We start from the raw sequence: 12,700 nt of genomic DNA on the forward strand, positions 1-12,700 counted from the left end.
TTCTGCCTGTAATCCTGATGATGATGATGATAATGGCAGTGACAACAAGTAAGTTGCCTTTATATATGCTCTAGTTCTCAAAACTATCCTGAAAGATAGTAGTACTATATATGTACATGAGAAAACTAGGATTCAAAAGAGAACTAAAGTTACTCTGGGTCTAAGATAATTAGACAAATGCCGTACTGAAATTTTTACAGCCTCATTCTCTCAAAAGTTGGTTACGGTGTTCTCCACAGAGTCCGTTAAAACACACACAATATCCCCCCCCAACACACACACCTCCCCTTCTCTCACCCTCCCCACCCACCTCATCGGGACAATAAAAAGCTTCAAAACCATATTCAAATCAAATGGTAGCTTTATTGGCTGTCTGCTATACGATGCGATGGAAACCTCTCAATCTAGGACGTTCTGAACCTTGCTCTGGCTTTCTGCTGTACAGACAGACCAGCGATAGGCGCACAGGTTGACAATCAGGGGACAACAGGCGCAAATAGCCACGGGTTCATATTTCCATAATGATTCATTCCATAGGTTTAGGCAACTTCTTGGTTTTCCTTTCATAGCATCTTCCTCTTTTCAAACTCCTTCAGAAACAGAGAGACACAGAAGACAGAAGGGATAAAAAGATTTAAGATTCAAATCACATTCATGGTCAAAGTGATTCTGAAACCTCTTATCTTTAGAATCCTTTGAACAACCAAAAATTACAGAAGTGAAATGTAGCAGGATGAAGGTGCTTGAACACAATGTAACAGCTTTCAAATTAGGCTGTGTCAGCTTGAATTTCACTAAACTAGATGCAGAGGCTCAACTTTATGTCTCCCAAACACAGAGGCTGAGCAGCTTTGAACTGTACTTATTTTTCTACTGCAGTATTATTATTAAGCGTTTACAAACTCAACTACTTATGCAAACCTTTAATGCCATACATGAACCACACTGGCCTTTTTAATAAGGCAATGGAAACAGGTTTGCTTCGTTTCTCTGAGAAAGAGACTAAATGCAGATTCAGTTAAGGTTTGAACAGAATGTCAAGTGCACCTCAGAAATATCTGAAAAGGAAACAATACAGAAAATCACATTCCTCTAGACTGTAATAATTAGAAAACCAATGTGTAGTTGCCTGCTGCCACCTACTGGAAAAAAATGGTAATGCAAGTCTCAAAAGTGAATGTAAGCATTTGCTTTTCCCCCTTTTAAATAAACTTCATCTTCACACACTCACTAACCACCCAGAACTGTAGCACACAGTGTCTTATTTCAAAAGACAGGATAACACAAAGATTCAACAAAACAAGGAGTCCATTTAATTACCCCTAAGACAAGGGCAGAAATCACTGAGCCAAAACATGGTTCCCTCCTGGGAATACAATTGCTGCCTGTTCTCAACACGTTTAAAATGTTTGGTTTTTGCTTTGCTTTTTTGTCCAGGCTATAACTGTCATAAAAATAAAGAGAAAGAGAGCTTTAAATGATCACTTGAAGAGGCTAAAACTCATTGCAAAGAGATTAAGGAAGATAACAAATCATTTAGAACATCTGAAACCAAGATGCTATTTAAAACGATAAAGCAAAGCATATGGTTAAGAGGTACTCCTCCAACCTGCAAACAATGGCATCCGAACACAGCCAGGGCCAGATGCTCAAGATCTGGAAACCCCCACCTCTTCTTTTGATCTCCCTTCCCTGCTCCCCATCAACTCCCTCCTCATTCAGCTTTCATTTCTTGTCACTCAGCCTTCAACCCCTCTCCCTAGAAACAGAAACCTATGAGATCAGGGTAGCCATATCCCAAAGGCCCTCAATGAAAAAAAAAGAAATGCAAGGCAATGCCCTGTACTACCCCCAAATGGAATTCATGGCACTTATGGAATCTGAAATACTTTCTTGTATATCATAGTTTGCCCCTCACAAAAGAACAAATTGCAATGTTTAAAGAAGTTAAATGTCTTAAAATCAGAATGTCTTTCCTGGTCATGCCTAATTAGGACACTGGGGCCTTAACAGAGCCGTTGGTGCCTGTTGAATTGTACACCAGAAAGAAAGCAACAGATAAGACCCAGGGGAAAGGGCCACAGTTTCTGGGCACCCAGTGAGTGTGGCCGCGTGCTAGAAGGCCTGTAACTTCAGAGACCTCAGGTCACTGTCATGGCTCACCTTGTAGATGGTGGTTCCCAGCTGCGCAGGAGACATGCTGACCACAACTCCCGCACTCTGAAGGGCAGAGATCTTCTCTTTGGCTCCACCTTTTCCTCCAGCAATAATCGCCCCTGCATGACCCATTCTCCTGCCAGGAGGAGCAGTTAAACCAGCAATGAAGGATACCACAGGCTTGGCCTTGGGACCCTGGAAAGTGATATTTTAAACACTGTAATGAAGAAGTTGACCAAAACTGGACTTCAAATTCCTGAGTCTGAAAGTAAATGGCAAATGGCTTGGGCAGGGCCCGGCCATCCTCACTAAGAGAAGCAGCACAAACATTAAGCTGTAATTGCAGCCCCTGCATTCTCCTCTGAGATGACATGACTTTTCACACAATCTCAGGAAGAGAATCCTGAGTAAATGTTTTGTCTGTTTAGGTATTAAACTTCAACTTGGCTGTCCACAAACTATTTTACAAATACATATAAGATTCTTTCATTTGAAAAATAAAAGTACACTAAAAAAAAAAATAGAAGTTATGCAATTTGTGATAATGAATTAAGACACTAGATCAGGTTGTTTTATTTCAACCTGATTTTGTATCTTAATTCATTATTAGTTTACCCATAATAAGTTTGCTAGAAAAAAAAAAGATGAGGTGGAAGGTAGATTGGAAAATATGCAGGACAAGAAGTCACCAGACTCAATTTCCTATTGACTAAAGCTGGTTGACTGTGGACAAGACACATCAGCTCTGTAAACCTCTGATTCCTCATCTATGAAATGAAACAGCTAAACCAGAATGCTGGCCAAGGGCCCTTTGTCCTCTGCAGTTCTACAAAGTCTAAGGAAGATCAGGACTAGTTTTATTTAATAAAAATCCATTCTACTATGCAACCCCTAGATACGTAAAGAACACCATACTAGATTCTGAGGTTAAAAATAAAAATCTACACAGGAATTCTCTAGACTTATAATACAGTTAAAGAAATAACATAAAATATTATCAATTAGTTAAGAGATACCAAAAAAAATTTTTTTAATATATGGTAAAATTTCACAGTGAATGAAAATATCCTGTTGATAATAGGAGTCCAGATGCAATAAGGTAGCCAGACAGGCCTGTAAAAGGCTGAACCTGAACTCAGTGAAATCTGAGTGCCTTCCTTCAGGCACGATCACCTTCCCCTAGGCCAGGAGTTCGCAAATCATGTGGTCTTAGAACCACTTACACTCACAAAAATTGACAATCCCAAAAAAACTTTTATGTAAATTATATCTGATATTTCCTGTATTTCAAATTAAAACTAAGAAATTACATAAATATCATTTAAAAATAAAAACTTACAGACTTCAAGCTGTATTACAAAGCTGTAATCGTCAAAACAGTATGGTACTGGCACAAAAACAGACACTCAGATCAATGGAACAGAATAGAGAACCCAGAAATGAACCCACAAACGTATGGCCAACTGATCTTTGACAAAGCAGGAAAGAATATCCAATGGAATAAAGACAGCCTCTTCAGCAAATGATGCGGGGAAAACTGGACAGCGACATGCAGAAAAATGAACCTGGAACACTTTCTTACACCATACACAAAAATAAACTCAAAATGGATGAAAGACCTCAATGTAAGACAGGAAGCCATCAAAATCCTTGAGGAGAAAGCAGGCAACAACCTCTTTGATCTTGGCCGCAGCAACTTCTTACTCAACACGTCTCCAGAGGCAAGGGAAACAAAAGCAAAATGAACTATTGGGACCTCATCAAAATAAAAAGCTTCTGCACAGAGAAGGAAACAATCAGCAAAACCAAAAGGCAACCAATGGAATGGGAGAAGATATTTGCAAATGACATATCAGATAAAGGGTTAGTATCCAAAATCTGTAAAGAACTTATCAAACTCAACACCCAAAAATCAAATAATCCAGTGAAGAAATGGGCAAAAGACATGAATAGACACTTCTCCAGAGAAGACATCCAGATGGCCAACCGACACATGAAAAAATGCTCAACATCACTCATCATCAGGGAAATACAAAACAAAACCACAATGAGATACCACCTCACACCTGTCAATGTAGAATGGCTAACATTAACGACTCAGGCAACAACAGATGTTGGCGAGGATGTGGAGAAAGAGGATCTCTTTTGCACTGGTGGTGGGGATGCAAACTGGTGCAGCCACTCTGGAAAACAGTATGGAGGTTCCTCAAAAATTAAAAATAGAACTACCCTACAACCCAGCAATTGGACTACTAGGTATTTATCCAAGGGATACAAGTATGCTGTTTTGAAGGGGCACCTGCACCCGATGTTTATAGCAGCACTATCAACAATAGCCAAGATATGGAAAGAGCCCAAATGTCCATTGATGGATGAATGGATAAAGAAGATGTGGTATATATATATATACACTGGAGTATTACTCGGCAATCAACAGAATGCAATCTTGCCATTTGCAAGTAGGTGGATGAAACTAGAGGGTATTATGCTAAGTGAAATTAGTCAGAGAAAGACAAATATCATATGACTTCATTCAAAAGAGTACTTTAAGACACAGATCAGATGAACACAAGGGAAGGGAAGGGAAGCAAAAATAATACAAAAACAGGGAGGTGGACAAAACATAAGAAACTCTTAAATATGGAGAACAAACAGAGGGTTCCTGGAAGGGTTGTGGGAGGGGGGATGGGCTAAATGGGTAAGGGGCATTAAGGAATCTACTCCTGAAATCACTGTTGCACTATATGCTAAGTAACTGGATGTAAATTAAAAAAATAAAATAAATAAAAATAAAAAATAAAATAAAATAAAAATAAAAATAAAAATAAAAACTTGAAAACAATCTTAAAAAACATTCTCCTCAGAAGTGTGGCATTATTTTACATTTTTGCAATTCCTGAATGTCAAATTTAACAAAAGGCAAATGGATTCTGATATCTGCTTTCACATTCAATTTATCATAATATGTTATTTTGGCTGAAGTAAAAGAAAATCTGAGCTCACATACATACATGGTTGGAAAAGGGGAAGAATTTTAATAGCCTGTCAGATAATTGTGGATATTCTTCTTTGATATTACACAAACCTCTTCAAGTGGTAATTTCTTAAAGGTTAGTTGCAATGTTGGAATCCGAAACCATAGCAATGAACTTTCTGTCCTTTGTTACTTTAAAATCCATTGATCTGTCTTACAGTTTGAATGGATCTTTTACCTATAATGACTTTGTAAGATTCATTGGTCAGATGAAAAGCATAGGTTCACTGAGTTATGTACATTTTCCGGATGCTGATCTATTTCATCATTCAGTATCAACAAACCACATTCATCATTATCAATCTCATTAGAAAAGTCTTTAGTAGGAGGAAGTCATCCAGTTCACGGTGGCAGAAGCGACTTTTCCAAACTATGAATATTCACTTGAAAGCTCAAATTTTATCACTGTCAACAAATACTACAAATTGTTTTCCTTGACATGGCAGGTTCACTTTGTTCATTTTTGAGAAAAGTTCTGCCAAACACCCCAGTCCACATACCTGTGTGTCTGCCAGGCGTTCTGGAGCGTAAAACTGGTGTTCCATGAAAAAAGCAGCTAGTTCAGCTCACAACTCAACTGGAAAGCTGCTTTACCTCCCACTTCATCACAAAATACTGCCTTATGGGTCAGGATTTAACAAACTTAATAATCTCCACTGCTTCATCAAGGACATTCTTAAATGAAGTCAGTTGTGTTTTGTTTTTTAACTGTGAGTCGAGGCAGTGAACGATTACTACAAAGGTTGCTTCTTGTGCTAAGGTGCCAGCACGCCAGTGCCTGTGTGGTCTGACCCTGCTTACTCCGGCCTTGTCTCCCACCGCTCCTCCTGCTCTTCACCGTGCAGCAATTCCGGGCTGCTCGGCCTCTGTTCCGCTGCCGAGAATGCTCTCCCCGCTCCTTGGACACCTGGCAAATTTCTACTTAACTTCTGAGACCTGGCTCAAGTCTTCTCTTCTCCCATGAGCCTTTCCAACTGTTCCTCCCACAGTCTCCACAAATGCCCTCATGGTTGATCATCTTCCATTCAGGGACCCTGCTGTGCCCTTAACAAGTCTCCACTGTTACACTAAGTACAGTGGCTGTGACTGACTTCCCTTGTGTTCCCTTCCCAAACTATATATTCCCTGAATGCAGGAACTATGTTCTCACTTAGCTCTGTATGCCCAGCATCTACTATAGTACAGAATTAAAAAGAAAAGAGTCTACAGGTCAATTATTCATTCACGTGTGGGCTCTGCAGTTATATGAGCATCTCATATTTGAGTGGCACTGATTTCTTTTTAAATTTTTTTTTAAGGTTTATTCATTTTTCAAAGACAAAGAGAGACAGCGTCAGCAGCGGGGGAGGGACAGAGAGAGAGGGAGACACAGAATCTGAAGCAGGCTCCAGGCTCTGAGCTGTCAGCACAGAGCCTAACGCGGGGCTCGAACTCACGAACCATGAGATCATGACCCGAGCTGAAGTCGGACGCTTAAGTGACTGAATCACCCAGGCACCGCTGAGTGGCACTAATTTCTACTTGATCCCTCTGTCCCCATACTCACAGAGTGAGAATACTGCACTAGAAAGAAACAAGATTTTGATGAACCTAGAATGTCAGACAAGTTTATAGTCTGTCCTATAAACAAAGAAGAGTCACTTGAAATTTTTTAAGAAGAGAAAAATACAATTAAAAAGACTATGAGGAAGTGTAGTCTGCAAATAGGATACAGAAATAATGAGAAATGTGAAAGCCCCAAAACAGAAAGACCAGTCAGGATGAGGTCAGTGTAGTCTGATCAGAGGCCCGGGGCTGCTGACCCTTGCCCTTAATCCCTGCAATCCAATTCCTGATCCCTCCATGGGATCATGGACACGTCAGGCAGGCCTGGGGGGGTGAATCCCACCCTTAGCTCATTTGTTGTACACCTACCACTGGCAAGTTATTAACCTTCCTGTGTCAGTTTCCTTACTCATAAAAGGACAAAAACATCTTACTCAAAGGGTCAAGATTAAACAACACCACTTTTACCAATAACTACTATCATTGTAATGATGATGATAATACTAAAACAGTAATGGTGGCAGCAGATAACATGGTTCACTCTGTGCCAGGTACTGTGCTAAGTATTTTATGTCACCTGTTCAACCTAGAGTCCTGAACACAGTAGGTCCTTAATAAAAATTAGCCCCATAAGGACTAGCCAGGAATAAGAAAACATACACGAAATGAAGTAAAATGTATATGCTTAGCTTTTCACACTAAATTCTAAGCTATTCAAGAGATTCAGAGCTGGGTCTAAATACATTCCAAAATTCACTTGAACATGGTAATAATGTCATATTAACCTCTTTCCTAAAGAGAAGTCAGTTTTTCCTTAAATTTCAAACTTTACAACTTATTTGAATTCGAGACACTCTAGTAACATTTTACCCCAAACTCCTAACAATCTATTTATTCTCTCCTTATCCACCACTTACTGGTGCCTCACGGGCCAGGGGACTGGGCTGGGCACCAACATGCCGCTCCCTGTTGTCCCTGACATAGACCAGAGTGAGAATCGGATATTAAGCATGCCTTGCAGAGGGAACAGGCGAAGACAAGCAGGAATGAAAACAACTGGCATGTCAGATGGGACATGGAGCTGGAGAAGAGGGTTAGGGAGGTGTGTAGGGACTGGAATAACATGCTAAGTCCACACTTCATCCGATACGGAATGGGAAACTGTAATGGTTCAATAAAACCAGGGGTCATGAGGCTCCAGTGTCTGCGTTTCCGAAGGGCAGATAATTGGGTGGCCATGAGCAGGATGGCCCAGGAGAGAAGGGGAGGGAGTGCTGGCTGAGGAACAGGAGTAGAGACTATCAGGAGGAAACTACAGACACGGTGCAGATGAGGTAAGATGGCAGCTGAAACCAGAGCAAAGGGAGCAATAACAGACGATGCTCTGAATCTCAGTGTATTACTGAGGCCAGATCTTGGTAATAACTGAGTGGAAACAGGTGATGAGAGGGAAGTAAAAGATGCTTTTGAGGCTTCTGCTTTGGAAACTGCATGAAGTATGATGTTTATACACACTAGTCATTCGCACTTAAGGAACAGGCACAGAAAGTAAATCCAGGGGAAAATTAAGACGAGAAGAACCAGGAGAAAAACCAAGAGGATAGAGACGAAGGATGAATGGAGGCCGTTAGCAACCTCTGCAAAAGCAAAGTTGGGAAAGTAAGATTCAACAGCAGTGCAGCAGCGACTAGCTCAGGAAGTGTCTACGTGCAGGAAGCTATATTTTTCCAAACCCAAACCCAAGCTTACTGAATTATGTTGTTTCAAAAATTCTGCAGCATTTTCTTCTGCGTTACCGCCAATTTCACCAATCAATATGATGCCTTCTGTGGCTGGATCATTCAGAAAGATTTCAAGGCAGTCAATAAAATCTGTGCCATTAAAAGGATCACCTCCAATGCCTGAAAAAGTTGAAGAATATCAACACCAGCAGAAAATTTAAGGACAAACCACAAAAATTAGGCTTAGAAATGTTGTTTCAACTCATTTCTTACTTTGCTTACCCCTCTCACCACTGTTTTAAAATGTATCATCACTCTTGCATTGAACATTAAAAACAATCACAAAGTGCTACATTTATTTGTTTCTAATATTACATGAATGCTAAATGGTGGTTGCCTTTTGATACTCACAAAGACTACCTTCTTTTTGTTTTAGCTCCTTTATCAAGCTTCTTCCCTCCCACAAAATTATTCCCAAATAACTCTTTCAAGCATTTTAAGAAAATGTGTGTTTGTGCTGCAAGCTACAGAAGACAAAAGAATGTCTCTTCTCTGATTAAACCTTTTACAAATTTCTTTGCACAAAGTAACTATTAGATGAGGCACACTGCAGAGAAACTGCATACAAGTTTCAAGACCCAAGTCCCAGTGAGGGATAGAGTTGGGGGTGCACTGACCCCTCTTCCCTTAGATCCAGGGTAATGACTACAGCACAAGCATTTAAAGACAACTACTTGGATAGGATTAAAGTAAATGTTCCCAACAGATTGGCTGACACTTTACAAAATTTTTACATTGTAAACTTACTGAAAGCAGGATTGATTTCCTACTTTTCAATGCACCTCTGAAGAGAAGTTGCATTTGAGTGCCAAATGTGTGTCAAGGACTGTGCCTCAGCACACGTTAGACCTGCCATTTCCTAATTCTTCTAACCTCTCTGTGAAATGGGCATTATTATTAGCATTTTACAAATTAAAAACAGACACTGGAGAACATGACTTTGGCAACTCTGTTTCAAACCTGTTCTTATTCTCCATCACTTTGTGGCTAAGATTGTGCTTTGTACACAGAGAAGCTCAATTAAGGTTTCCAATAGTGATTTTATGGCTCTCAATCCTAATAATGCTCCAGGGCTATATTGTATAATTTATTATAAAAAGGTATTCTTGAAAGGCTTTTATTTTTTTAATTTTATTTATTTTGACAGAGACAGAGGCAGAGAGAGAGGGAGAGAATCCCAAGCAGGCTCCTGCGCTGTCAGCACAGGGCCCTACGTGGGGCTTGATCTCATGAATCATGAGATCACAACCTGAGTTGAAATCAAGAGTCAGACGCTTAGCTGACTGAGCCACCCAGACGGCCCTTGAAAGGCTTTTAAAAGTTATTCTAAAAATTTGAAGAAATATTTATAAAAATGAGAAAACTGCCTGGCTTTGGCAACAAATACTAAAATTATTTTAAAATGTAAAACCTTGTTACTTTTAAAAGAGGTAGGCAGTATAATGAGATAAAAAAGAGGTTCTGGGAGCTCAATCATCCTCAACATAGATTTTCTCACCAATAAAGCTACAATAGTATAACTTTTCAACTCAGAGGTGCCTCAGAAGGTTGCCTTAAGAATAAGACAACAAACAGCAAAGAATTCCCTAACTGTGAAGCATAAATAACAGTTTACAATGGCAACAAAATGATAATTACAGTAACAAAAGTCCTAATGAAGAACCATTTCTTCACAGCAAGTCAAGTAAGTGGTGTTTTCAGGCACCAAGCCTCTTCCAGAGCTAAATGTCTCACGATGCTTGTTCCTCACCATGAAAGTCAAACCTTGGACCATGAATCTTGAAAATATATGGTGGTGCTTCACACTTTGGCAAATTAAATTTAAGATCACACCATCTTTTTAATGAAATGGTTATCAAAACTTCTTACAAAAAAATCAAAATAATAATTAGTCCTCTACTCTTTCAGTTAAGACACTGTGTTACAGTAAAATGATTTTATCAAAAATCTCTCACCAACGCACAAAGACTGCCCCAGTCCAACTTGTGTTGTTTGGTGAACCGCTTCATAAGTCAGGGTCCCAGATCTGGATACAATACCTTAAAGGAAGAGAATTTAAAAACATTAGGTTATGTTCATATGACAGACTATCATATCACAAATACAAGTATATAAAAAAACCCATTCCACAATTTGCCATCCAAATCAACAATACCTTCAAATGATGAAATAAGAAGAAAAGGTTTAAATTAAAGCAGGGAAGCTTTAAAAGTTAGACCAAGGGGAGAGTACACCATTAGTTAGGATCATTTCACGTCAACAAAGCAGTGTAGGAAAGACCTACATTACCTGCTCTAAGAATCTGTATGAAAGGGGTAGTATCAATATGAACTTGCTAAGTACATTCCTGCTTAGAGTGGCAGAAAATAACCGGTTAGATTTATACATACCCAAACTATTAAGCCACTAAAACAATCAGCCTGCAAACCAGCATTAGTCACACTTAGGAATGCTATATATCTTTCCCACAATTATTTTTCTACTAATTTTCAAATAATATATAGACTTTAAAAAATCAATATAGAAAACTTTTTAATGTTTATTTATTGAGAGAGAGAGAGAGAGAGAGGGCAGGGGAGGGGCAGAGACAGGGAGACACAAAATCCAAAGCAGGCTCCAGGCTCCAAGCTGTCAGCACAGAGCCTGATGTGGGGCTCGAACTCACAAACCATGAGATCATGACCCAAGCCAAAGTCGGACGCTTAACTGACTGAGCCACCCAGGTGCCCCTCAAATCGATATAAAGATAACTAGGGAATAAGGCCAAGATCCCTCTGAGTTCAAGTCTATCTTACCTAATTCCCTTCATACCATGGGCCTATGAGAAAGTGCCTAAGTTCTCATGTGGACAAGGTACGTACATGTGGGGATGAGGGTGGGGGTACCTAGATGTCCTCTCTACTGTAGTTCACCATGCATGGCTGAGCTACAGGGAAGATAATTTCTTTCATGCCACAATCTGTATATAATAGGTGAATCCCTATATATAACAGGTTGAGAATAACTGAGTAACTTCAGTTGTCAGAATATATTATATAAAAAATTTTTTAAATAAAACACAAAACTTTGTATGGGCTAAAAACAGAGGAAGGATTACGGGGTGGTGAATACTTCCAGCATGTCCATGATTTGCTTTCTTTAAACTTCTGCCTTAGAGCACTTCTTAAGAACTCAGAGACTCTTCTAACAATATGATCCCCCTATCAGGGCAAGTAGAATTCTTGTCAGACTGAGACAAAAACCATAACCACAAGCTACTTCAACTTTAATACAGCATATTTACATGCTTAAGCAAAGTTCTGTGTTATCATCGCTATATACTCATAGTAACACCAGGATGTTATCATTTTTCTAAGGGGCTTTCAACTGATTATAGAAATGATATGTAAATTACATAAATGCAAACTGCATACACAGACAGTAACAAAAGTCATGTTTTTAGGGTAGATTACTCTTATGATCCTTACAGTATATATAGTAAAAGAGGCTATCACTGAAAAATACCTATCACAAGGATACTTCTGCTTCTGAGTAGAAGTACTTTCCTCTGTTCTTCCTGTTAAGTAAAATCCCTGGGCATTATATAGAAAACAAATACAAGAAATCTCTAAGAGACGAAAAAGGCAAGGTGACTAGGGACTTTGAGACTCAAGAAATGATACACCGGTGAGCTCCCTGGGTTTTCTTTTGCCACATGCATCCTAGATATGGAGCTAAAGCAGACAATATTCCAGAAACACATAAGGGTATGGAAAAAAGCATCTTCCCCCAAAGCTTGCTCTCTCCAGCAAAACAGTCAAGGACAGCCTAAGAAAACAGAAAACTCTGAGGCAATAACTATACCATACCAACCAAACACTACAGGAAAAAACTGTGCCTCCACCCTCACTCATATGAGCAAAGGGCCAAAAGGGAATCCTAGACTTCCACATTTAGGAAGCTGCACTGAGGCACCCCAACATACCTTCCAGGTTGGTGAAAGAGAAAGCCAAGTAGGCAGTCAGAACATTCATGTGTGCCAGATGATAATGAGCCCCACCCCCACCATGTCGGTGGAAACCATGTGGGGAGCCTGCATGTCTATCTTCATCCAGCAGTACGGAGGCTCTTCTCTGGTCTCAGAGAAGGCACTGTGGAGAGTCAGGGCTTTCACCATCACCCAACAATAACAAGGCCATCCCCA

General features: G+C 39.7%; 1 protein-coding gene across 3 annotated transcripts in view; it reads right to left on the reverse strand.

Moving 5' to 3' along the window:
* Positions 1-343: 343 nt before the first annotated feature.
* SUCLG1 (succinate-CoA ligase GDP/ADP-forming subunit alpha) overlaps positions 344-12,700 on the reverse strand; it is a 42,053-nt gene continuing 29,696 nt past the window's right edge. For all 3 annotated transcript variants that reach the window (XM_045446672.1, XM_045446673.1, XM_045446671.1), the window contains 4 exons: positions 10,473-10,556; positions 8,486-8,637; positions 2,164-2,352; positions 344-590 (listed from right to left, as the gene is read on the reverse strand). In XM_045446672.1, coding sequence (XP_045302628.1) covers positions 564-590; positions 2,164-2,352; positions 8,486-8,637; positions 10,473-10,556 — 452 coding nt within the window. In that variant the 3' untranslated portion in view covers positions 344-563. The remainder of the gene's footprint in view (positions 591-2,163; positions 2,353-8,485; positions 8,638-10,472; positions 10,557-12,700) is intronic.

This window comes from Leopardus geoffroyi, chromosome A3 (genome assembly GCF_018350155.1).
Source record: "Leopardus geoffroyi isolate Oge1 chromosome A3, O.geoffroyi_Oge1_pat1.0, whole genome shotgun sequence".
Lineage (NCBI taxonomy): Eukaryota > Metazoa > Chordata > Mammalia > Carnivora > Felidae > Leopardus > Leopardus geoffroyi.